Below are 27,776 nucleotides of genomic sequence, written 5' to 3' on the forward strand. Positions count from 1 at the left end.
TGCAATTAAACATGTTTATTGAAATAAACTGTGAGTCATACAGATTGTTTTCCGTGTGATAGAGATGTCATACATTTCTCCTAGTAATAGATAATAGCCAGATTAAACATAACAGTAGAAGAATCTAGAATCTTATTACTAAGAGTCTCCCCAGAGATCAGCAAACCCAACCCTTGAACAGATGAGGCAACTAATGACCGGAGAGACTGGCATTCTCCACTCTACAAATGTTTAGGGCACTGAGCATGTGCCAGGCACTTACTTGGCGCTGGGCATATAGAAGTAAACAGAGCATGGTACCCGTACTCAAATTGCTCATAGCTAGGCTCATGGGCGACAGCGTCCAGTAAGCAGGAAATTAGCACACAGCCTAATAAGTATGGTGAGAACTGCATGCTCAAGCTACAGAGTGCACCCAAGCCGGACCTGGGAGCAGCTCTCTGGGGTCAGCTCAAGTGTGAGCTGACCTGGGAAAGATGAGCAGAAGTCACATAGACAAAGAGATTGCGACTGCCCCAGGAAGGCTCGGGTGAGGGAAAGCATAGTGCATTTAGTTCATCAAAGGCGTTCAAGTACAGAGGAATTCCAGTCCCGGATTCTGAAGACAATAGTCTCCTGACTCCCAGTGCGATGCTATTTTTAGAATACTATCTGTCTTTCTAGGTCTCCTGACAAATATGTAATGATTTAGCACATATAGCAATAGTCTTGCATAGAGGAAAGGACGCACACATGGCTTATGCTTACCCAGGTAGAGACATGAAGTTGTCCAAACCCTCTTGTTTAAAATGTCTCTTTGAGGGATAATTACTTTGTATTGGAGCCTTTCATTTCCTCCCAAAATTTCCATCAACCCAGTCATGCCATAAAGCTCTTAAGTCTGGAAGGGATTTTAAGGAATCACTTTGTCAGTGGCCAAGGGAGCCTTCGCCCCCCTGGTGCAGGCAATATTGGGGCCATCATCCGTAGAGAACATAAAACTTTATCATAAAATGGACCAAAACTGTTCTGCATGTTATTATTACTACATGGCAGCAACCCAGCAATTCTCGGTCACGTCAGTAACAAAACCCTCCTCCCTGCCAAGGTAAGCCGCTCCTGCCGCCCCTCGCCCACGTCTGCCCCTGCACCCAGATCCACCTGCACGCGCGGAAGACACAGCTCCCGACACAGGCTGAACAAATGCTCTGCCCTTTTGTAAACATAGCTTGAGGAGTCAAAAATCATATATACAAAGAACCCCAGATCGGTGCTTATCTTCCTACAATTTGGACATTTCTCTCCAGGGAAGGTTCTCGCCTCTGAAAAGCCTCGAATCCCTTTCAAGCTGGGGATGACGTCCGACGCCTGGCTTTGGCGCTCACAGGCTTACCAGGAGCAGTCCTCGCTCATCCTCTCTGGCTGGGCCGCCTGGCAGGTGCTCGGTGGGATGAACACCGAGGGGTCTTTAATGCCCAGCTGTATGTCGAAAAACCGGGTGGACAATATCACACTGTAATTTTTGGTGAAGGTTTCCTGGACAGGATAACAATCCTTGACAGTATAAATGCCGATCCAGGTTTCATCTGTCAGAGGAAGGGAAGTTGACTTTTCAACATAGAAGGTAGGCAAAATGCCTGTATTTTTTTCTCTTGTGGTAAAATATACATAAAATTCACCCTTCTAACTATTTTTAAGGACAGTTCAGTGGCATTAAGCGCGTTCACATGAAACCATCGCCACCATCCCTGTCCAGAGCCTTGTCATCTTCCCCAGTGGAAACTCCGTGCCCTCTAACACTCACGCCCATCCCCCCGCCCCCAGCCCCTGGCCACGCCCGTCCACTTTCTGTCTCCATGACCGGGACTACTCTAGGGACCTCAGACGAGTGGAATTATATAGTATTTGTCCTTTAGAGACTGGCTTATTTCACTCAGCGTCATGTCCTCAAGGTTTAGCCAATATTATCCGTGGCTGAATAATATTCCATTGTTTATTTACACCACATTTGGGGTATTCATTTATCTGCTGATGGACACTTGGGTTGTTTCTGCCATCTGGCTATTATGATCAATGCTGCTATGAACATGGGTGCACACATACCTTTTAGTCCTTGCTTCCAATTCTTTTGACTATACACCCAGAAGTGGAATCGCTAGGTCATATGATAATTCTATGCTAAACTTGGGGAGGGGGGATTGTTTTTACATTGTTTTGTACTATTTCCCACATACACCATAAAGCCTGTGTTTTTGAAACCGTTTTGGGGTAGGCGTACGAAGGGTTGCAGAGAAGAGCTTCGCATCTATATACAAAAGCAGACACTGGGTATAATGGGAGTAGATCAGGTCTCTGTGACTTTAGGAAGTGATATGAGGATTCTAAAGTAGACCTCAGACAGATGTCTTCCATGTCACAGATCTCAAGACTATTCAATGTCAGAGCCAAGGACAAGCCCATAACAGCCAATGGCAGAAAGATACAGGGGGTGCTAGAAGGCTGAGATGTTTCAAATATGATGCTTAGATTCTGGAACTAAACAACCAGCGGGGGGGGGGGGGGGGGGGAGAGAGACTTCAAAGCAGGTGCGGGGGACGTTAAACAATTTGCTTAAGCTTATAAATTGCCCTAACTACCTTCCTTAATGGATTTAAACTTTTACCCCATCACGCTTCCCGAGATGCAGCACTTGGCTATTTTATGAAGCCTTACACGATCTAGCTGACTTTCTGTCGGACCACTCTTGGACAGTGATCTGCTCCTGGGGCCCCCCTATGGAGTACTGGTCCTCAAACGTGGCGTTTTGAGGAATGTCTAGAGGGTCCCAGGGCTCCGTCAGGGTGATCTTGGAGCACTGCTTGGTGGCTTGTTCAATCTGAAACATCACTCCATCCTTATACAGCAAAATATATTCAAATAATCTGAAAGACAGATATAAAGAGAATGGATCAGGACTTCATGTTACAGTCATCGTGCCTCTTATCAGCATACAGTCCAAAGGCCTTCGATACAAAATACTCTTAGAACAAGTAGACAAAAATAGTTTTGCTTACGAGGCAATCACTTATTTATGAGCACTTGACACATTGACAACCTAAATATGAAATCATTAAAATTCAGAGTTCAAAATTGATATTGAATCATTGAGTACCTATTATATGCCGGATCCTGTGCTTAGGCTACAAACAGGAGGAAGACAGGGCCCTGGTTTGTGACTTTTTAGCCACAAGGACCTAGGAGGATTTGACCCTTGGTTTGGCTGAGTTCTCCTTGCAGCACTAAATCAGGACTTACTGGGCTACACTGAATGTAGCACATCCGGAAGCCGCCAAGGTCAGACCACACACCTGTGCCCCATTGTCTCGGCTCTCAGTCACAAGTAATGGGCTTCAGTAAGGCACAGCTGCGTGAGAATGAGCCCCCCGCCGCCCCGCCACCGGCACAGTACCCGGAGGAGGCTGAGACGCAGACAAAAGTTGAGGGGACCCCAGAGCAACCGGTTTCCCACACAGTTTGTCCTCACTTCTCTGGCCCACGTGTACAGCCCATGTGTGGAGCGAGCCAGACAGACTTCCAGGCTGGGCGGGGAGTCTGCAGATGCCCCCACTATGGCCCTGCACGCCGTGCTGTCCCCAGTCCTGTGTGGATCCTAAAGCTAAGCAATCTTGGTGTTGGGGCAAGCCAACAGGTTGGGCTTCCCTGTGTTTGTCAATCCAAAAGAGGCCACAGCTGCTGGTCTTGCAGAGTGAGGACACGGTTCTGACCTCACCCAGTGAAATTCACAACCCTTGAGGACAAAAGAGCTGAGCAGGGAGCTTTTCCTGAGCAAATAATGTGAGAGTCATTCCACCCCACAGCCTCCATCTGCCTCCAGGGCAAATGTTCACCATCCCAAGTCCGAGCTTAAAAAGTATTTCCTTCAGAAAAACTATTATAAACGATCACTGTCTACATGGTCAAAATAGTACCACTATTAGGGTTGTGCTTCCTTTTTCTAAGAGTCGGTATGGAAATGTAAACATGACCTCATTTTATATATTCAGATATATCTGTTTTGCTTCATTCTAGCAAACACTTGAAATGGCTTACGAGGGTCAATGCCTTTTAGAAGTGGGAGTGATTGCAAACAGAAAAGGCAGTGTTCATTTGCTGCGATATCGCTCACATGAAAGTGGAGCCAACCTCTTATAAAAATACGCATGCAGGGTTCCCACTGTACTGTGAGCCCTTTGCAGGAGCTGGGGTTGGGCTGTCACTATTGTCTCGTGCCCGGTGAAGTCCCTGGCACATCAGTCTAAACATTCATGTATGGAGTACAGACACATTACTCTCAGTGTTAGAGGACCATCCATTCATAAATACGGGACTGTACACAAATCCTGTTCCACAAGCTTTTCAGGGGCGGCAGGACCCACAAAACACCTGCACCATGTGCCCCTGGGGGGCTCTCTTCCTTATTCTCCTCGCCATCAGCACCGTCCTCTCGTGCCTTCCCAAGCCCAGGTTGTCTAGCCTAGACAGTCATTCGTCACTCCTGCAGAAACGCCGGCGGTGTGCTTCTCACACTGCAGCGACTGTCCCCTGGAAGTTATGCACCATGGGCAGCAGAGGTGGGGGCGGGGGGGCTCCTTCCTGAGGACAGCCCTCAGCCCCTGAATCCGCAGGTCACAGAAGCAGGATGGCCAAGCTGGCCATCCAGGAGCTGGCCACCATCAGCAGAGCTTACTGGACCAGAGGAGGACATCTGACCCGGGGCGAGACGATCAGATGCCCTTCCACGAACCTGGGGGATTGCCACCTGAGGACTGCGAGGCAATCTGTCTATGTGGCTGGACATGTCCCCTGTATACTTAGAGGCCATGGGAGGCTGTTTCCAACATGTGAACTGAGCAAGAGTAAAGAAGGAAGCTGGGAGCATTGGCAAGCTGGGACTCCCGACGGCAGTGCATTTGCTGGATGCATTTCTTCTCTGAGGCTCAGGGTCTGGAGATCCCCCTGCAGAGTTATGATGTTTCCTTTGTTGTAATTAACTTTCCTTTCTTCCTCCTGGAACTTTTTGTGTGACTCAGAACCAGGGCTCATTTCTAATATAGTGGAGGACTCCCGCTGTTCCACCTAGAGCTCCAGAGGACAACCACCAGCACAGCTGTCCTGGGAGAGACACCACGTGGCCCTGCACAGATGCCAGGGCCACGGCCACCTGGTCAGCCCCCAGCTGGGGGGTGGGGGGTGGCAGGAGAGGAAGGCCGCCAACGTTACTACTGTCCCGGGGCCAGCCCTGCCCATGCACAGAGGGAAAATTTAATTTCCAAATAAGAATGCTAGACTTGAAAGAATCACCACAAACTATTAACATTTACCCATTCTGGGTGGTCTGAACACAGGTGTTTGTTACAGCATTCTCAGTACTTTGCTGTTTTCAAAATATTTAATTTTTTTCACAAGAGGCCATCATCTGATATTGAGGTTATGTTGACAGTGCCTTAAGTAAAACAGAAAATATTCATTTAATGGAAAACCAAATACAACCGTATAACTGTTTGGTTGTTTTTCAAAATCCCATATGGATATCAATGCTAGCTCCACTCCGTACTGAGTTTTGGAACAGAAGCTTTTGATGATGCTGTTGCGGCTTGGGTACTGAGGTGAACATAATTCCTTGTTCAGAGGTAAGCTTCTCCATCGCAAAGAAGATACAGGCTCTGGAGCCTGATAGAGCCATTAGGTCAAAACGCAGAGATCAGCCAGGGTTGAAATGAATCATCCGCCTGGGATGCTGTGTGGGTAATAACCCGTAGACCCGAAGGACTGGACTGACCGTCTTCAACCGAAACTCAATCCCGGGAAGCAAGATCAAAGCCTGGCTCCCAAGTGGAGGAAGCTGGGAGGACAGGACTCACAAATTACACCCCGGGGTGCAAGCAAGGTGAGGTGCTGGAAAGGGCCTGGAGGACAAGGCGGGCAGGTCAGGCCTGGGTCAACAACAGCCGGCAAACTCCTCCTCGCTGGCCAGACCCCAAGCAAAGCACAGTTCCTGGGAGGGCCCTGCCAGGCCTCAGCTGCGAGCAAGGTCAGGCCAGCCAGGCCCGGCCAAGTGGTCAGCAGGCTGAGCTTGCCACACCAGCCTCCGTGCACAAGAGGTGTCCAGTGCCCCCATTTTGCCTCTCTCCTTGCGGGACCAAGGATTCCTGTTGCTTTTGACAAAATTCTCAGGCTGCACTGACCATTTCTGTTGTTCCCTGAAAATCCATCGTCCTAAAAATTAGGCTCTCCCATCCCCATGTTTTCCCAAACACTGAAAACCTGTAGAAGTTTTATATCTTCCGGTTTTTGTAAAACTGATTCATGTTCAAAGTAAAAAAAAAAAAAAAAAAAAAAAACAAAACAGTACAGAAATGGAAAATGAAGTAAAAATTGCCCAGAAACTCACACTTAACGGAGGTAACAACTCTGCGCATCTGTGTCTAAGCATATACAGATTATTTTTATTTAATTTTCTTTAAATTGTGGCAAAATACACATAACGTAAAATTTACCATCTTAACCACGTTTAAATGTGTAGTTCAATAGTGCTAAGTAAATTTGTATTGTGCAACCAATCTCTAGAATTCTTTTCATTTTGCAAAACTGAAACTCTGTGCCCATTAAGCAACTCCCCATTTCTCCCTCCCCAGCTTCTGGCAACCACCTTTCTACTTTCTGTCCCTGTGAACTTGACTCTCTAGGTGCCTCCTCATATAAGTGGGATCATACAGTAGTTGTCCTTCTGTGACTGGCTTATATCAGTCAGCATCATGTCCTCAAAGTTCATCCATGCTATAGCGTATGTCAGAATTCCCTTCCTTTGTAAGGCTAATATTCCACTGATTATATAGACCACGTTTTGCTTATCCGTTCATCTGTGTATAGACCCTGGGTTGTTTCCACCTCTTGGCTATTTTGAATAAAGCTGCTATGAACATGCTGTGCAAATATCATATTGATTTTTCATTATGTGTAGTAGACACATTTTACAAAAATGAGTATTATGTTTTCTAACCTATGTTTTAAATTCAATAATTTGTCCTTGATATCCTTCCAGGTCAAAAAATACAGATTTATGGAATCAGTTTTTCTTAATTTACTATGAAATATTTTTAAAATGCTGAAGTTAAGGGACTAGTACAATGATCACCTTTGTATCTACCACTTAAATTCAATAATGTTGACATTTTTCTGTATTTGCTTTATCTATTTTCTAAATATTTGCTAAAAACAAAGATTTTCTGCCTCCCCACCACACCATTATCACACCTAAGAAATTAAAATTCTTTCCCTAATGGCAGCTAATATCTAGTCCATATTCAATTGTCCCCCCAAAATGAATTTTAAAGTTTTTTTTTTAATCAGAATCCAGGGCGCCTGGGTGGCTCAGTGGTTAAGCGTCTGCCTTCGGCGCAGGTCGTGATCCCGGGTCCGGAGATCGAGCCCCGCGTCGGGCTCCTCCCCCTCTCCCTCCCCCTGCTCGTGCTCTCTCTCTGGCTCATGCTCTCTGTCAAATAAATAAATAAAATCTCTTAAAAAATAAAATGAGAATCCAATAAAGTTTCAAGCATTATATTTGGTTGTTAGGTCTCTACTATCTTAAAAATCTGGAATACTACTCCTACCATTTTTATTTTTAACATGGCTTTATTAACTCCAGGTCTGCACAAATTCCCCATTCTAGACTTTTGTCTGTTTCCTCATTTAACTTGCTCCTCAAGCTCCTGTCATTCCTCCAAACTAGACCTGAATTCTAAAGGCTTGATGTAATTTGGTTAAAGATTTTTGGAAAGAAATTGATAAGGCTGTGTGCTTCATGGTGCATCCTAGCCGAAGACAGGTGATATCCCATCCCTGCGACTAACTTTGATCACCAAATTAGATGATTACTCCAGATGTCTCCATTATGAAGGTGTTTCCTTTTACAGTTAGCAAGTAATTGGTCAGGAATACTTAGTGATGCTGAGAAGAGTCTATTAGCCAATAAGTGTCACCTAATGGTTCTGGGTCAAACCATTTCCTGAATCAATTATTTCACTGGAGATTGGGATACCAATGGCATAACAAATGACATCTACCTTTTTATCTACTTATCTATCAGTCAGCACCCTGGACTCAAGAATTTTTATATATTCAATGTATGACAAGTAAAGTCATTATTCCATTCGATGCTCAGATTGTCACAAGTTCTGTCAGTGGGAGCTCCTTCTAGTCTGTTGCAAGAGGAGATCCGCTGGAGATTTCTTTTCCCTCCAAAACACAGACTCCCTGTCCTGCTCTCCGTCCTTTGTTTCCTGTCTTTGAACATAAGGAAATAATGCTTGAAGTGGGGACAGCTACTTTAAGGCCTTGAGGCAACAAGTCAGCATGCCATCTTGCAACTGTGAGCCAACTTTCTCTGAGAATGGCAGAGTAGATGGATGGAGAAGAACCTGGGCCTCGATGATACTGTTGAGTCAGACCTAGGAAAGTGCATCACCAGCATTCTGAGGTAAACTACAAACATCCTTATAGTGTCAGCCTCTGTTAGTCAGATTTTCTGAAACATGCAGCTGTAAGCAACCTAAATAAAGAAAATCCACTGCTTTATAGTTCTGATCTATCAGACGCTTTTCAACAACTCTCTGAGAGCCTTTTGTTCCAGAATGAGTAGGGCCCAAGAATCTGGCTAAGCCCAGAACCTACAGTATCGGAGCCTGGCTTGGGCATAGGTAAATCCAAATGGCTACTGCCTGTGTAGCCAAGAGGCAACTGTTTTTCTGTCTTGAATCAGAGTGGTCAAGGGGGAAAAAATCCAGTCTGCGGCAGAGGTTACAGACTGGCAAATTCCACTGACTGACATGTTATTAGCTTTTCTTTCTTTCTTTTTTAAACAGAGGAGAAAATATGAGGCTGAGAGCATAACTAAGTCATAAATAATGTGCCAGGATTGGACCTGAGGTCTGATCTCCTACCAGACTCGCTCTAATTCACCAATACCGTGCTTCTTCCCCCTCCTTCCACAGGGAGTGATTCTTCCCACCCACCTATAACTGCTTGGGCATCCAAGATGTCTTAAATTGCAGAAAAGGGATGGACAAACATACTATTGTGATCACAAAAAGGACTTTGGCTTTTAGGGAAGAAACTGGACACACTCTGGATTTGTGTAATATGCAATATAACAGATTAGGAATGCAAGCCAGCGCTCTGACTCTTAGCCGGAAGAAGTGAGCGGTAGCCACTTGCCATTCTGGTCCACACCGAGAGCTAGTTACACTCTATGGTACTTATGAGACATAAAAGCAAAACATTATTTCAAAATTGCCATGCCAGACGGAAACTCACTGTGCAAGCTGATACCAACCACATATAACAAAAGGGAAATTAAGTTACTGGAGAATGCAGCCCTAGGAAAAGTAAAATCAAAGAGTAATTGTGTGTGCAGTTTAAGGAGCTGTAAGGTGATGGGCTTCCACCACTCGGATTCCAGTTCAAAAGAGGAAAAGGTTGCTCAAGAAACTGGAGAGATTTCTTTTTTCCAAGAATGTTTCAGGATGAAAACTGGCAACGTGCAGCCATATACTCTTTGATCTGATGGAAGATAATAAAAAAGTGTCTCATGAGACAATAGTTCAAGCTGTCTTTTTCTCACCACTGAAAGGAAGAGCCTCATTAGTACCAGGATACCCATGTTGCCATGGTACACAGTGATTTCTAGAACTACACATCAGGGGGTGTGGTGTTAAGGAGGTTGAGAGCATACAAGGATAATCAGGTTCGTCCAGTCAGTACTATGCTTCTCAGGAGAAACATATCAGTTGTCACTGTGTGTAAATATAAACACAGACGCCTTGCAGCTAACAGTTAATGAGTCTAAAGTATAAATCTTACTTTTTACTTTCACTGGGATTTGGGATGATACTGAATTTAAGAAATAAAGAATAATGTGTGACCGCAAAGATAGCTCTCTGATGAAAAACGTGATTATCAAAGTAGAAAACACAGTGGAGGTGGCACAGGATGCTCTCACTATGCTCTCACAAACACATACAAAACAGAAGCAGTGAATTAAAAGGTACGATTCTAGAACTCTAGGAAAATCAAATAAAGTGACAAAAAGGCTAATGGGAAGATAAGCAATCTGGGTAACAGAGGTAAGAGAACCAATCCCTGTAAGTAGAGAGTCTACAAGGAACAAAGAGTGAGGACAGAGTATCACGCCTCCAGGAACAACAGATGAAATTTCCATAGAGCTGGACATAACCTGGGGATGTTAATAATGCTCCAGGATAACAGAAACAACCTACAAAAACAGGGGCAGAAACAAATGTATTAAAACAAACCCAAACATAGTTTGGTATCAGACTTCCCTTCTAGAGCTCTAAATGCCATAAGCATAAAATACTATTATTATTATCTACACATTCAATGCAATCCCCATCAAAATACCATCCACTTTTTTCAAAGAAATGGAACAAATAATCCTAAAATTTGTATGGAACCAGAAGAGACCCCGAATAGCCAGAGGAATCTTGAAAAAGAAAAGCAAAGCTGGCGGCATCACAATTCCGGACTTCCAGCTCTATTACAAAGCTGTCATCATCAAGACAGTGTGGTACTGGCACAAAAACAGACACATAGATCAATGGAACAGAATCGAGAGCCCAGAAATGGACCCTCAACTCTATGGTCAACTTATCTTTGACAAAGCAGGAAAGAATGTCCAGTGGAAAAAAGACAGTCTCTTCAACAAATGGTGTTGGGAAAATTGGACAGCCACATGCAGAAGAATGAAACTGGACCATTTCCTTACACCACACACAAAAATAGACTCCAAATGGTTGAAAGACCTAAACATGAGAAAGGAGTCCATCCAAATCCTAAAGGAGAACACAGGTAGCAACCTCTTCGACCTCAACCGCAGCAACTTCTTCCTAGAAACATCACCAAAGGCACAGGAAGCCAGGGCAAAAATGAACTATTGGGATTTCATCAAGATAAAAAGCTTTTGCACAGCAAAAGAAACAGTCCACAAAACCAAAAGACAACCGACAGAATGGGAGAAGATATTTGCAAATGACCTATCAGATAAAGGGCTAGTATCCAAAATCTATAAAGAACTTATCAAACTCAACACCCAAAGAACAAATAATCCAATCAAGAAATGGGCAGAAGACATGAACAGACATTTTTCCAAAGAAGACATCCAAATGGCCAACAGGCACATGAAAAAGTGCTCAACATCGCTCGGCATCAGGGAAATCCAAATCAAAACCTCAATGAGATACCACCTCACACCCGTCAGAATGGCTAAAATTAACAAGTCAGGGAACGACAGATGTTGGCGGGGATGTGGAGAAAGGGGAACCCTCCTACACTGTTGGTGGGAATGCAAGCTGGTGCAACCCCTCTGGAAAACAGTATGGAGGTTCCTCAAACAGTTGAAATTAGAGCTACCATTCGATCCAGCAATTGCACTACTGGGTATTTACCCCAAAGATACAAATGTAGGGACCCGAAGGGGTACGTGCACCCCAATGTTTATGGCAGCAATGTCCACAATAGCCAAACTGTGGAAAGAGCCAAGATGCCCATCCACAGATGAATGGATAAAGAAGAAGTGGTATATATACACAATGGAATATTATGCAGCCATCAAAAGGAATGAGATCTTGCCATTTGCAACGACGTGGATGGAACTGGAGGGTGTTATGCTGAGTGAAATAAGTCAATCAGAGAAAGACATGTATCAAATGACCTCACTGATATGAGGAATTCTTAATCTCAGGAAACAAACTGAGGGTTGCTGGAGTGGTCGGGGGTGGGAGGGATGGGGTGGCTGGGTGATAGACATTGGGGAAGATACGTGCTACGGTGAGCGCTGTGAATTGTGTAAGACTGTTGAATCACAGATCTGTACTTCTGAAACAAATAACGCAACATATTTTAAGAAAAAAGAAAAAGAAGAAGATAGCAGGAGAGGAAGAATGAAGGGGAGTAAGTCAGAGGGGGAGACGAACCAGGAGAGATGATGGACTCTGAAAAACAAACTGAGGGTTCTGGAGGGGAGGAGGGTGGGGGGATGGGTTAGCCTGGTGATGGGTATTGAGGAGGGCACGTTCTGCATGGAGCACTGGGTGTTATGAACAAACAATGAATCACGGAACAGTACACCAAAACAAATTATGTAATATATGGTGATTAACATAACAATAAAAAAATTTAAAAAAATACTATTATTATTACCCAATGAATTGTGTACACCCCAAAATTAGCTTTATGTAAAAAGGCAGTAAGTGGACGTTCTCCGGCATTCAAAATCTCTGGAAGTGGGGGCTCCTGGGTGGCTCAGTCAGTTAAGCATCTGCCTTCGGCTCAGGTCATGATCTCAGGGTCCTGGGATCGAGTCCCATGTCAGGCTCCCTGCTTGGTGGGGCGACTGCTTCTCCTTCTGGCTCTGCCCTTCCCCCTGCTTGTGCTCACGCATGTGCGTGCTCTCTCTCTCTAATAAATAAATAAAATTTTTATCAAAATCTCTGGAACTGTACCACCATACCCTCTCTGAAGAAAATTAACTGAATACATTTTCTAGCTGATCGAGACATGAACCAAAATAGAGGATTCAGGTAGATAAGCATATCGGCATAAAAGATATTGCAGCGAGGAGGGCACATACTGAATGGAGCACTCGGTGCTCTATGCGAACAATGAATCATAGAACCCTACATCAAAAACTAATGATGTATTGTATGGTGACTAACATAACATAATAAAATTAAATTAAATTAAAAAAAGATTGCAGCAAATAATAAAAGGAGTAAAATCATTTATGTTTCTTTTGTGGCAACGCTACTTAGAAGTTTGTACAAACACTCACACAAGAGAAATTCCTCCCTGTTTAAAAAGTGAAGCAGTTGACCTTATAGAGGCATAGTGAAAGAAGGAACACAAGAAATCACCCAAGAACTTTAAATTCTTTTCAACATACTGAGTGGGACCTAAACAAATACTTGTCCTTTACAGAAGAAACTGTTCTATTGACAGAAAAGTGGATTCTCAAGTTTCATCCCCTCACTCCTTAGGAGAACTGAGACATCACCAGGGAGGCTCTCTGGGGGTCCCAAGGGCAAACTAGACAATAACTGAACCTGGATGGGGTGGGGGGTCGCTGTCCAAAATACAGTGTGTGATAAAGGGGACAGGGAGAGGGCTCGATTCAGAGCGAGGGGGGCCTCCCACATCCAGAGGAAACACATAAACCACATCAGAACACAGCACGTGACATGACATTTCAGTGGTTATTAAATCTGGAGTCCATTCTCTCCCCAGGACCTCTGCTCCCCAGAGGGCAAGCTGGTAAAACTGTCCACTGCCCTCTTCCTTCTGGAATGAGAGCTCCAGCCTCTTGTGCTTTCTCTACATTTGCTGCCACTGCCTCCCCACATCTACCAGGGCCCCTCTGCCAAGAGTTGTCCCTGGGATTCCTAAGGAGACCCTGTTCCCTCTTGACTTCAGCCAACTCAGTAACTCCATGATGGCCCAGGCATCTTCCTCGGAGGCATGTCTGCCTTTCTCACCTTGACATCCTGGATCACCAGCTTCTTGATGACATGTTCTGGGAAGGAGGACTTTACAATTCCAGAGAAGGTAAGATGTATCTCAGTAAGGAACTTGGTGAGCTGGGCGGGGAGGGGGGGCACACTTGTTTTTAGAAGCTTTGAAATCAATGCAGATAGTCCGGCTTACCATAGTCCTCCCTGCACGTATTTTCGAGCAAACTCAGAAGGCCTTGCATTCATCATGGCTGAACTTGGATGCCACACCAACTAGTCTGGTGGTTCATGGTGCCTCATACATTCCTCCTAAGTTATAGCTCACCTGTAGCTGATAATGCTATGTCAGACCAAGGAACTAATGTGCCCCTTGGCCCTGTGCCACCATCTTCCTATCTGACAACATCTTCCTTGGCAATTTCTGAGATGCTCCAGAGCAGCAGGGTCTCCGGCACTATGATCTGAGGGATTGTGTCCCTCCCCGAACCCTACCAAATTCATGTGTTGAAAACCTAATGCCCAAGGTGACGGCATTAAGATTAGGATCTTTGGGAGGTGATTAGGTCATGAGGGTGGAGCCTTCATGAATGCGATTAGTGTCCTTATACATGAGGCCCTGGAGAGCTAGCTGGCCCCTTCCACCATGTGAAGATACAATGAGAAGTCTATGACCAGAAGAGGGCCCTTACCCAACTATGCTGGCACCCTGATCTCAGACTTCCAGCTTCCAGAACTGTGAACAATGAACTTCTGTTGCTTATCAGCTACGCAGCCTCTGGTATTTATTACAACAGACTAAATAGACTGAGACATTGGGGGAGCTTGGAGGGGTTCCTTTGGTGCCCCTTCTAGGGCAGGCTGACAGCTCTCACTCATTGGCACAACTCACTCTGGAACTTTCCCAGTCCACATAACTTTAGCCACAACTAACGCAACCTTCCGTGAAGGAGCACCACAGCCTTTTTGTCCAGGGGCAGCTGCCTTCTGTGTAGGACCCAACTGTCCAAGAGCTTCTCCAATCTTTGGAGAGGATCTGAGGGCCATGGAGGCACCCTGCTGGGGGTCTGATTCTTCACATGGCCTCTCTGTTCAAAGAGGCACTGCTCCTGAAGTAAACCACAGGTGTTCGGGAAACTTCCAAAGCCCATATTGGGGGAAATTCTCTAAAACTGGGACTGAGGAGCAAGAGAAACATTGAAGATAATGTTTGATGAGGGAAGAGCAGGGGAGTAGCTTGTGGATGAAAGGAACCTGGGGGATCCATTTCTGGAGGTAGTGGTATGCCTTCTTAGGGGTTGCTACTACAAGCCTGCCTAAAAACTTCAAAATATGGGTAGGCAGTACCATTTGATACCAGAAACTGTTCTTGACAAAGAAGATACATGACGTAGAATATAAATACTTAGTAAGCTATAAAACCGTTCCAGAAATCCACGAGTTGATTGTTAAAAATGTAATCATGAGGAAAAGAAAACTGGGAAGAAAAGAAGGCTATCAGTAGATTGGGTGAAGTTGTTTCAGAGTCGAGAGAATATCATGTACAAACTTCTCATGATGATAAATATAATCTTGATGAAATGGAAGGGAAAATATAAATAACCCAAACTAATGCAGAATGAAGTAGAAAGTTAAGTGGATCAATAACCAGAGGAAAATATCCTTACAATGGCCTATGAGATCTTAGATCTTTGATCTTAAAAAGAGATCAAAGAGTTATTTCTTCAAAAGGAGTGAGGTCCTAATGGTTTCAGGAATTAATTTTTTCCAACCTCAAGGCTGGAGAGCATAGAGACACACTGAAGGCTTGCCAATTCTTTAATAATTTTGCAAAGCTTTTCTTCATTAAAATATAGAAAGCAGAAAAATAAAAACTAAAGAACAAGCTAAATTGTGGCTATAGATTAAAAACAAATCGTAAAAAAAAGTTAGCGAGTCAAATCCAGCAGACTATTAAAAGCCTACTTCATAATGATAAATGAGAATTTATTTTAGGAGTGCAAAGATGGTTTAATGTAAAGCAATCTATTAGTACAAATCACTAGGTTGGTGAAGTTTAATATCCATCCTGATTAGAAGAAATTCTTTATAATATATGAAAGTAGGTCAGAAAAATATTTACTGAACATGACAGAGTATCTTTGTTAAACCAACAACCCACAGGGGACTTACCTGGGGAGTATTAGAGATAGTTACAACAGAGTGAGAAGCACAAGGGGGTATGACATCACCACAGGCATGCCATTTTGCCTTTCCGTTTCTTCTTTATCATATTAGAAATGACCAAAAAAATTAGAGGTGTGAGTGTGGGAAACATGAACAATCACATTCTGCCAGTTGAAATGTCTGCCACCCGGAGCAACCTTCCCGAAGGGCAAAGTTGTCACAACTTAAAAATGTGCAAATCCCTCTTCTATCATTTTCTTATCTAACAGTGTATCCAAAATACATTAAAAAGTGGTAGGCATCTAACTGCACATGTGTAGTAGTCTATACTAGTGGGAAATAGACGGGAAACAAACATGACTATCCCACAACAAGGGACTGCTTAAAGAAGCTATGTTCTACCCATTAGCTAGAACACCACACAGTCCTTAGAAATGGCATGAAAAATGTGCACAATATTTTGTTAAATAAAAAATGCAGAGCATGTTTCCATTTTAATTTCAAAATCACATACACAGGAATAGGAAAAGAAATCCAGAAGCACATACATCAGGGTCCTTAGTCCCATATAGCAGGATGATGAGCCATCTTTACTCTCTTTATGTTGCTCTTCCGTGTTACTTAGATTTTCCACCATGAACATGTACAATGCTAGTAGTCCAAAAGCCATGAAGATGGTATTTATTCACTCAGCACACATTTATTGAGTCTTATGATGTATCAAGCACTTTTAGGTGCTGGGGTTTTGGTGATAAATCAAACCAGTAATATTCTCTCACTCAGGGAGGCGAGACAGACAATAAACACCAGACAAATTAACTGGCCAGATGATGTCACCCAGGGATCGTGCCCGGAGGAAAACAGAAGGAGATGTGATGGGGAGTGGCTGGTGGGAGGGTCACAGAAGGTTCCTCTGAGGAGATGGTGAGCTGAGACCTGAATGAGGAGAAGCCGGGAGTTCAAAGATGATAGAAGTGGACTAGTTAGTATAGATGAGCTTGCACGGTATATTGTTAAGAGAAAAAAAAAAAGCCCACTGTGAAACAGTATGTCCTTCAGTATGCATGGTCTGCATCTCAAAATCACCTAGGATAGAGGCGCCTGGGTGGTGCAGAGGTTGAGCATCCGACTCTTGGTTTTGGCTCAGGTCCTGATCTCAGGGTCATGGGATCAAGCCCCATGTCAGGCTCTGTGCTCAGCGGGGAGTCTGCTTGTCCCTCTCCCTGCCCCTCTGCCTCACCCACCTCACTCTCTCTCTCTCTCCCCCTCTCAAATAAATAAATAAATCTTTTAAAAAATCACCTAGCATATTCAGAAGACATTACCAGTAGTCATATTGGTTGAGCAGTTACGGATAATTTTTACTTTCTTTCTCTGTGCATACCTGCATTTTGGGTATCCTTCTACAATGAATAGAAGTCACCATTATTACTCATTTCTTCATTCAATTACTCCAAAAAAATCTAATTCTGTGGTGTTGGAGATAACAGCAACAACCAGATAAAAATTCCTAACTGTGGAATCTTGCTTTGGGCAAGGGGAGGCAGGGGAGATGAGGGGACTGGTTCAAAAAGCACTAAATAGGGCGCATGGGTGGCTCGGTCAGTTGAGCGTCTGTCTCAGGTCATGATCCCAGGGTCCCAGGATCGAGTCCCACGTCGGGCTCCTGCTCAGCTGGGAGCATGTTTCTCCCTCTGACCCTCCCCCCCTCGTGCTCTCTCTCTCTCTCTCAAATAAATAAATAAAATCTTTTTTTAAAAAGCATTAAATAGTATGTCAGATAGTGGTAAGTGTCTTGAACATGTAAGGCAGTGGGGTGCGGTGTATGAGAATGTTGGCAGGACAGACAGTCTAATTTGGGAGGGGGCCGTGCAGCTTTTTAGGAAGAAGGCTTTCTATGCACAGGAAACAACAACCCAAGGGCCAACAGGGGGAAGCTTGCTGAGCTGCGGGCGAGGGGGGGGCCGGCAATGAGGGGCTGCTGCGTGCTCAGAGACAAGACGTGGAGGGGGTGGGCAGCAGATCCCTCAGGGCAGCCGGGCCCTTGTAAGGACATTCACTCTGACCGACAGAAAGGCATTGGAGGGTTTTGAGTGGACGAGTGACATGAGACGATATTTCTAGCAGAATTATTCAAGTTGCTACATTGAGAACAGACCAAAAGGGGCGAGGATGGAAGGAGGAGGACCCGTTAGGAGGTCAGTGCAAAAAGCCCAGGCACGAATGATGAGGGGTTGGGCATTCATGATGACAGTGAACATGGGGTCAGATTTTGGGTCTATCTCAAAATTAGAGTCGACAGGTTTCACTTATGGACTACTCGTGGCAAGTGGGAGAAGAACTCAAGGGATGACTCCAAGGGTTGATCCTGAGCAACCGGAGTTGCTATTAGCTGAACCTAAGAAACCTGCAAGAAGAATAACATTTGTTGGTTTGTTGGTTTGTTTGCAGAAGAGCATTACTTTGGGGTATGCTATAGCCATGACTGAGCTGAGGGCACCAAGAAAGCGGTGTAGACAGAACAGCAAAGGCATGGCAAGCCCGAGCCCTGGGACATTCTACCATTGATGGTCCGCAAGAAGAGGAGGAAGAGCAAAGGGAACTGGGAAGCAAAGGAAATGAGACGGAAGGAGGGACACCAGAAGAATGTGGTCTGTGAAGATACCAAGATGGAGGAAATGGGCACAGTAAAATGAGGAGTGATAAAGGATCATCTGGTTAATAATGGGAAGTGTACTGCTCTTGAGCAGAGCAGGCTCAGCAGAGTTGTGACACCCAAGGTCTGATTGAAGAGGGTTAGAGAGAGCATGGGGGTCAGAGACTGGACTTAGCATGAGATTTGCTTTAAATAGAAGGGGAAAATGGGGTTTCAGCTGGTGGGATCCAGAGAGGAATTTTTTTCTTTAAAGATGGGTAAAATAAAAGGAATTATGAAGGGGAAAATAGAAGCTTTTTACTGGAATTGGGGAAATATAACACTATCACATTTATTCCAGGAAAAACAAACCACTAATTGGTGGAATATTTTCAGATCTTTGGGCAATCTGCCCCTGACCGCCATCTTCGAGGGCAGAATCAGGAAGAAACAGCTCAAGGTTGACAGAGAGAAGTAAAGATGTTTTCAGAGCAGTTTGGCGACCACTTCTGGCTACTAGTTATAAGTTAGTCTTACACCCCACCAGTCTTATTACTCCGTGGGGCTTGTCTTCCTTGGCACTAAGGCTCCTCACTGCCCGCTTCTCCTCGGCATCCCAGCATCAACCCTCTGAAATCCAGGGTCAACAGACCCACTGAATTAAGACTCAAAGCAAACTTTACGGGCTTCCAAGAAAATCTCTTTCTTGAAGAAAAACTCAGTTCTGCAAATCAGCATGGTTCATTTTTGAGGAGCAAAAGGCCACAAGCAGTCAGACTTCCTGAGCTAATTATAAAAGAAAATGCTGGCCCCAGCCACCAGAGATCAAGGGGAGGGAGCAAAGGCAAAAAGAGACGTTCTCCTGAAATTCTGAAAGTTGGGATTTCTTAAAATGGAAGCCCAATCCACGCAAAACAGGGTTGTTATTAAATAAATTTGTGGAGGGGCACCCTGGATGGCTCAGTGGGTTAAGCGTCTGCCTTCGGCTCAGGTCATGAACTCGGGGTCCTGGAATGGAGCCCCGCATCGGGTTCCCTGCTCCGCGGGGAGTCTGCTTCTCACTCACCCTCTGCCGCTCTCCCCCACCCCCGCTGCTTGTGATCTCTCTCAAGCCCGCTCTCTCCCTCTTTCTCAATAAATAAAAACTTTAAAAATAAATAAATAATCGATTCGTTGAGCACTTCATACTAATTTACCTCCCCCGGCCACATAGATGGATTCTGAAGATTTACAACAATATAACCCTGAGAAATCCAAAAGAAGACAAACATAACCTGATCTTCCCTTTCCTCTCACTCAACAATGTAATCTAAGGGGGCGCATGGGTGGCTCAGATGGTTAAGCATCTGCCTTCGGCTCAGGTCATAATCCCAGAGTCCTGGGATCGAGTCCCGCATCGGGCTCCCTGCTCCTTGGGAGCCTGCTTCTCCCTCTGCCTCTCTCTCTCTCTCATGAATAAATAAATAAAATCTTTAAAAAAAATGTAATCTAAAATCACTAGGTAGGGCCAAGCAAGGTAAGCATCTGCATGGTCTAGCCTAGGGTGCAGAACCCAAGTGGGGTGAGGGGGCCACCCATGTAGGGAAGGCGCATCACAGCAATGAACAATTGGTTACCTACTGCAACCAATAATGGGAGCCAGTTTTCTCTGAGAAGAGACCTCCAAAAATGAACCATGTGGGGGTAGAGCGGAATTGGAGGTTCTGGTATAAATATATATATATGGATTAGAATTGGAAGCTTAGCAATGTACCTACACGTAAATTTGTGTGTATACGTATAAGTGACTGTGTGTGTATGTGTGTATGTGTGTGTGTTCAAACCTATATCATACCCTTGCTTTGTCCACTGAGAGGGTCTGGGAGCCACACCACCTAACAGCTATGAGCACAACTAGAGCAGCGATCTTGGCTTCCAAATATTTTTTGCCAGTAAAAGTAACCAGAGCTCCGGGCTCAGAAATGGCTTATTCCAAGACTCTAGCAGAGAGAGTATAGATGATTTTGGAACATCTTATTGTGGCAAAAAGTGAAAAAGTGCTCAAAGAATAAGAGATACATGTTTAAAGAATATAAAAGCCAACTTAAAGAGGTTCCTACTGGCCAGATCTGGGACAATGTGAACATCAAAACAAACAGTGAGAACAAACACAATACAGTGAGAATCCTTGAGTTCCTGCTGATATAAATAAATGAATAAATTGAGTGTCATGAAAAATGGGATGTGTACATGGTTTTAAAATATCTCTCTACAGGGGCACCTGAGTGGCTCAGTCAGTTAAGCATCTGCCTCCGGCTGAGGTCATGATCCTGGGGTCCTGGGATTGAGTCCCATGTCAAGCTCCCTGCTCAGTGGGGAGTGTGCTTCTCCCTCTCCCTCTGCTGTTCCCCATGCTTGTGCTCTCTCTCACTCTCTCTACAGCTCTCTGTCAAATAAATAAATAAAACCTTTAAAAAAATAATAAAAAATAAAATATCTCCCTATCGGGTGCCTGGGTGGCTCAGTCAGTTGAGCATCCAACTCTTGATTAAGGCTCAAGTCATGATCTCAGGGTCATGAAATCAAGCCCTGAGTCAGAATCCCCACTGGGCGTGGAGCCTGCTTAAGATTCTCTCTCTCGCTCTTCTTCTTCTTCTCCCCCTCCCCACCCTTTTTCTCCCTAAGGAAAAAAAAAAAAAGAATTCCCTATAACATACTTATTCATTACAAAGTTAAAAAGTGTCACTTCACACTGAAGAAACCTTGCAGCTGTCAGTTACCCAAGTGACCCCAGTGAACACCACAATGCAGTAAGAACAGAGTACTACCTCCATGGTAGTACTAATTATTCACCTACCACAGGTGAATAATTAGAATCTCATCGTAAAGAGACATTAAACAAATGCAATTCAAGGCACATTCTACCAAATCACTGGTTTTTAATCTTCCAAATTATCAAAATGCAAGGAACACTGAGGAATTGTTCCAGTCAAAAAAAAACACGGAAAAGACAGGACACCGAAATGCAATGCTTGAATATAAACTGGGGCCTTTGGCTATAAAGAACATAAACGAACAACTGACAGAACTTGAATGAGACCCGAATTTCAGATGGTAGAAACGAATCCATGTTAACTGTTAATTTCCCAGTTTTTATGGCCATGTTGCAGTAGTGTAGGAGAATAGCCCTATTTGCAGGAAATGGGGGTGGTGGAGATATCAAGTTGGCAACTCACTCTCCAATGATTGCGGAGGCGGAAATGGCTGTGTCTTTACTTTCTGTAAGAGTGCAACAGCTTCAAAATAAAATAAAACTCTACATTTGGAGGGAAAAACACCCTTACCCTGCTGTTCAAACACAATGATTGTTGAAGTTACCTAGTGTGATAAGAGCCGTTGGAATTAATCTTCCACCACAGATATGTGGAGGAGCACTCTATAAGCAATGCTATTCATGCCCTGGAATATTCTGCCCCCCCCACACACAGAGCAGAGCCTTCTGAGTCTGCAGCCAGAGCACTTAAAGGTGACCCCTCGTTTTTCTGCCCAGGAACACAAGTTTAGGTGAAAAGGAGAAGGAAGAAAAAGCATTTTGGTTTTATCTACACAAAGGGACACACTGAGAAAAAAAGTAGAATCCATGTTAAGTTCATTACCTCATGGTAGAAACAGGAATCAGCCTGATATAATAAAAGCACAGTGAGTGCGTCTGTGGTATCATTTCATCTTTAAGGAAGAAAGCCTAAACGCTATTTAGTATAAACACTGTCGATCATTAAAATTAAATTCAAAGATGAAAAACTGATATCCTGAGAAGTTAGGAACTTGCTGTGGTGAAGCCAGGATGAGAAGCCATGTGTTGTGTCCCATGACTCGCTCACTGGATGTCTGCCCTCTCTCTGCTACACTAGGTGGTTTTCTCCAGAAATACAGAAGAGAAATGATATTCTGTTCTCCAAGAAATAGAATGCCTAGGGAAAACTGAGACAGACATGATCTGGTCAGAATTTGAACTGAGAATCCACTTGCCACGCCATTTAAGACCTATTTTTTCTTTTCACCTTTTACCCCCCCAAAATCCCTGAACATGTAAGATTGGGAGTCGGTTTGTCTTCTAAGATATTATCCATAATGTTCCCCTGCATATTCTCTTAATGCCTCTCTGTTCACTCTACGTCAGTAGCGCCATTAATTCCAACCCCCAAGCAACCATTTTGCAAGTGAGAACAGTAAGTTACTGGTGGCCTCACGAAATTCATTCAGTATTGCTTCTCCCACAAAGTTCAACATGTTTGCGGGAATATGAAAATAATCTTCTTGCTTTTCCTCCCTCTTCCAAATATAATACTTGTGAATTTAGTCAAGGAATCAGGAAAGATAGTTGGAACCAGAAAACAAAATAGTATCAATTACTAATATTCCCCATCCTCTGCTAAGGCTGTCTTATCTGAAGCTTGTAAACTTGTTTAATCTTTTCCATCATCTCAGGGAAAAGAGAGCCTGGAAAGTCCTAGTCATTCCACAGTAACTATCAGTGGGATTTTCCATAACAATCTGGATGCAAAATAAAAATCTTAAGAAGTTGATCCAATTCTAAAACTTACTTCTCAACTTACTAATAAATATGAAGAGACAACCCATCCATATTTTCTTCAAATAACATCTGGTTTGTTGGCCAGACTGCTAATACCTGAAAAAGTTTATGAGTTTGTTCCAGCAAATCTACATTTAAAGAGCTTAAAAATGCATTTAGGCACTAAACATTCTTTTCGACCTCTGACTGAGGGCCAGAGATGGAACTGTGAGACAGCATCTTGCCAAGAAACTGGGAAAAAGGGGAATAAAACTGCCTTCTAAAATCTGAACTGTGAAATCAACACTTGATAGGTCAGGACAAAGAAATGAGAAATCACCAACCACATGGGGACAAAAAAGTTCTAGGCCAGCAAGATTTGGCTGTGACCCCACTAAAGACAATGCACACATATAAAGACTATATGAATCGATCGCGGAGTCCTCCATGAAGAAGGGCTGCTAAGACAGCCTGAACAGTAGTCACCAAGCCTCCGTGCAGAGTGGAGGGAGTCTGCACCCGCAGGGTTGGGGTAGCATAGAACCAGAGGCTAGGCATCTTTCTGGTGAAAAATGAATGCATCACTGAATCTCAGCCCCATTCCCCTGGGCTGGCCTGTCTTACTCATGAAGGAAAGCTCAACACTGAGCATACAGCCTGGCCTAGAGCAAGCGATCATTAGATTCAGTGACTTTGCGCCAACTCTTTGCTCACAACCTCCTGATTATGATTTGGCTCCTCACATAGTTCGGCCCTACAGGGAGAGAATGACCTAGTCTTGTTGACCCAAATCCTGGCCACCATGCCCGCCACCGGACTCACTGAAATATACATTTTAGCTGTTAAGCCTGCTTCCTCGGAGTCAGCTCCCAAAGGAAAGGCCCCTGAGTGCCCTTCCCGGTCTAGTTTCTGAGCCCACAGGCTGGCTGGCAGCAAGTCTCTGGGTCACGGTAAATTCACCAGGATGGTGATGATGGTGGTGGCCATGGGGATAACTGCAGCCATGTACTGAGCACGTTCAAGGCGTCAGACCCTGCACAATGTGCTTTACATACTTGAACTCATTTAATCTCCACAACAATCCATTAGACACTATTAGCATTCTCATTTTGTAAATGAGGAAACTGAGGCTCAGAAAGCTTCAACAATTTACCCGAAGACCCACACTTGGATTCTGCACTCAGACGCAGATTTGTCCGACTCTTAACACTTTATCTTCTAAGTTGTGAAAATGTGACCTCTGGGGGGATGGACCCTCACCCTTCTCCTGGCCACAGTCCTCTGCTTCAGCAGTGTGCTCGGAGCCATTCCAGTCTGTCTGCAACATGACTGGTCATCAGTGCACCATTATTGGACCAGGCTTCACATCAGTGCACAGAAAAGTTAGCAGTTTATCCACAATCAGAAGTGCATAAAGCCAACCCTATCTCAGTGAACCACGTCACTATCCATTCTGTGCCATCAGAAGCCAAAAATGGGGGCCTCTCCTTGACCCTTCCCTCCCCTCACCTCCGTTGTCAATAAACCTCTTCGATATTTCCCTAATGAGTCCGCTTCTCACCATGACCATGGCCACTACCCATCCTTCTCCTGGACCTCGACACAAGTCTCCCAGGTCATGTGTTTGCTTCTACTCTTGCTCTCCTTTATTTGCAACCATACACCCAGTGACCATTCCATAATCCAGTCATGACCTTCCACTGTTTGAAAATCCTTCAGTGGATCCCAACCTCTCCACGTCCTCTGTGCTTCAGTCCTAACAGCGACTGGTCTGCAGGTCTTGGAATACACCCAGCCCTGTCTGCTCCAAGATGTCCTGCAATAGACTGCATCCCCCCAGAGCAGTGGTCACCGGTGCAAGGTTTTGGGGCTCGCTCACACTTAAGTGCCTCCAGGAACCTGGGTTAGCTGCCCATCTGAAGTGTTCTTGTCCCACTTAGCATACCCTTCATCTCACTGGGTGGGAATTTTCCTTCATGTGACTCCACCCACAGACTGTGACCTCCCTGAGGCCCAGGACCCACTCTGTTTATACAAAGAGCTTGCCATGAAAAAAATGCATGATGAATGCATGACAGCGTGGTTAATAGCACAGGTGTCAGAAGCCACCCAGCTTCCTCAAGTCCCAGCTGTGTGGTCTGGAAAGAAATGCTGAATCTCCCCGGACCTCAGATTCTCTGTCTATAAAACAGAGATCACACTGTTGTGAGTTTTCATGTAATATGTGGAAACTCCTCAGCATCATGCCCGGTATATAGTAAGTGCTCACACGCTGGTTGCTGTTTATTGTTGTTACTCTGTCCTTTGAGGCTGAGCCACAATGTTCTTTAGAGGCCTCAGAGATCCTCCCGGGCCCCAGTGATGACTTGGCTCCTCCAGCTCTCCTCAGCACTCACATTTTACCCTTCCAAATGCATTAGCTTCCATTTTTTAATATACTGCTAAAGGTTCTGTCCCTTCAGCACTTCCTTCAAGATACCTAACACTCCAACAAATGCTTTTAGGTGAAATGACATCAAAATTTGCCCCTGATCTTACGGCTCACCGGACCCTTAAACCATGGACATCACACGGCACCTCCGAACCACACAAACGCCACCCAGAGAGGCCAGCATAACCCCCAGAGGAGCACACATAGGACTTTCCACAGGAAAGCTGTGGAGTTGACAGGTGGTGATCCCAAAATAGCCATCAGGGCTCAGAAGGAGGTCACCCTTTCTCACAGCAAATGTGGGAAGGTGAATTACGAGACAAGTGGTTTAAGAGAATGGCGTAGCTCCTCTATGGAATATTGTGCAGCTATTAAAAATAGGTCTCTGAGGCCAACCAATAAAATGGCGATTAAGAATGCATAAGAGATGGTGTATATAAAAAAAGATGATTTTTTTTTATCACAATATGTCACACTTGCTTTAAAACATTTAAGGAGGTAGACCAAAATTTCAATAGTTGTAACAGGGTGATAAGCTTGTGGGCGATATTCTCCTTGATTCCCCACACCTTTTGCTGGGTTGTCCTATTCCTTTAAAACTGCAACAAGAATTCTTAAAATATATACATTCTACGTGCCTCCCCCGCAGATGGCTCCTGGAAGAGATGAGATGGTGTGCATGAGACGCCCGAGGCTGAAGCCTGACTCAGCAGCGTGCGGACCGGGGCGAACCTGGGCCCCGGGCCGCAGGGATGCGATCCCGCCCCTGCCCGGTTCCTTCTTCCCCGGCCACCGCCGCGCTGAGGAGCTCAGCGTGCAGAGGGCCCAGCCCTCCAACCCAGCCCCCGACCGCGCTGCCCACCCCCCGGCCACCCTCCCTGCGACCTTTCTCCTCGGCAAGAGGAGACCTCTTGCGAGCGTCCCCCGGCCGCCCACTCCGCGGCCCGCGTACCTCTTGCAGGGGATCAGCGCCTTGCGCTCGTCCAGCACCCGCACGCGCTGGTTGAGCCCGTCGTAGGAGAGCAGGGCGCGGCTGTTGCGCCCGCTGCTCTGCCGGTACAGAACCTGGCGGCCCTCCCACTGCTGCGGCGCCTGGCACGGACGCGGGGTTCCCGGGGCGCCCCCGGCCCCCGCCCCCAGCGCCGTCGCCCCCAGGCCGCAGAGGCCGCCCAGCGCCCAGAAGCAGAGGCCGCCCAGCAGCCAGGCGCCCAGGGCCTCGCGGGCCACGCCGAGCCGAGGGCGCCCCGACATCGCCGACCGCAGCGCCCGCCGCCCCCCGAGAGCCAGCGCGAGCCGCAGGGGGCGCTGAACCGCGCCGCCGCCGCGCAGCCTTGGGCCGGGTGCGGGAGTGCGGTCCCAGCGAGCTGGCTGCCTCCGGCCGCAGCCCACCCCCACCTCCGGTGGTTGGGGTCAGGCGCGCGAGGTGCGGGAGCCGGGACCAGGGCCTGGGAAGGCCCGGGTGAATCGCGGGAGCGGTTCCTGCTTGGGCTGCTGGCCGCTGCGGCTTCTGTTTCCACTTGCTCTCTGCTGCCAACAGGAAATGCAGTGGCAGCGGTGCCACTAGCATCCTGAAGGGCATCCGCGTTTGAGGGGGGCGGGGTGAGGAGCGGGATGGTGGGAAGGAATACGTGTCTCCACTAACCGAAGTGGGAGGCAGGTAACCACATACTAGGAGGCAGTCAAGTCCAAGGTCGGGAAGGCCAGGCTACTGCACTTGCTGTGTCCCCACACAGCTTGACCCTTTGTCAAAATTGACAGCTTCTTTCTCCAAATTAGAAATGGAAAGAAGGGTCCCTTCCTCAAGAAATGACGTCAGTCATTCATCCTGACCCTTTTCCTTTTCTTAGTATAGAGCCCAGGGGGCTAGGGGACAAGCCCTGGCTGTCGGGCATAGGACTGAGTCAGGGACAGCACCTTGAGGCCACACTTGCAGTGAGACTGCTACCCTCACCCATAACCTGACAAGACCACAACCCCAGAGGTATGTGACTCCGGGATTTTAGCATCAAGAACAAAGTTAATTGGGTTTATGGTTTATGTTTTGTAATATTAGGATGTACCATATGGAATTAAGAAAAAGAAGCAACTTAAAAAAAAAAGACCCTTGCTTTCCAAATGTATAGCATCTCTTCAGTTGATCTGTGTTTCATGAATGACGAAGTGAGCCAGGTGAAAGAGGGAGAGAACATTCCTGGATGAAGGACATGAGCACAAGGGAACATGGGTGTAGCACTTTTAAGGAGAGTAATTTAGAGCCAGATCACTCAGGGCCTTGAAAGCCAGGGAGGGGCACCATCAGGCCTAAGTCTTAGGAAGCTGGGTCAGATGTGAGGGTGGAGAATGGGCAGGGAGAAGGAGGAGGGAGATGTTGTTATAAATGAGATGAGGGACAGTGACGTCCGAAATGAGAGGGTGGAACAGAGCTGAGGGTAGAACAGAAGGAGGAAGAGCTTTCTG

General features: G+C 45.6%; 1 protein-coding gene across 1 annotated transcript; it reads right to left on the reverse strand.

The window, feature by feature from the left end:
• On the reverse strand, window positions 1-26,864 carry EPDR1 (ependymin related 1). The gene is made up of 3 exons (XM_073898632.1): window positions 26,272-26,864; window positions 2,692-2,900; window positions 1-1,565 (listed from the first exon to the last, which is right to left on the reverse strand). The coding sequence occupies exons 1-3, from the start codon at window positions 26,568-26,570 to the stop codon at window positions 1,369-1,371; spliced, it is 705 nt and encodes a 234-aa protein (XP_073754733.1). The 5' UTR covers window positions 26,571-26,864; the 3' UTR covers window positions 1-1,368.
• Between the last annotated feature and the right edge of the window lie 912 nt (window positions 26,865-27,776).

This window comes from Callorhinus ursinus, unplaced genomic scaffold (genome assembly GCF_003265705.2).
Source record: "Callorhinus ursinus isolate GAN/ISIS: 27379988/994484 unplaced genomic scaffold, GSC_fseal_2.0 scaffold12, whole genome shotgun sequence".
Lineage (NCBI taxonomy): Eukaryota > Metazoa > Chordata > Mammalia > Carnivora > Otariidae > Callorhinus > Callorhinus ursinus.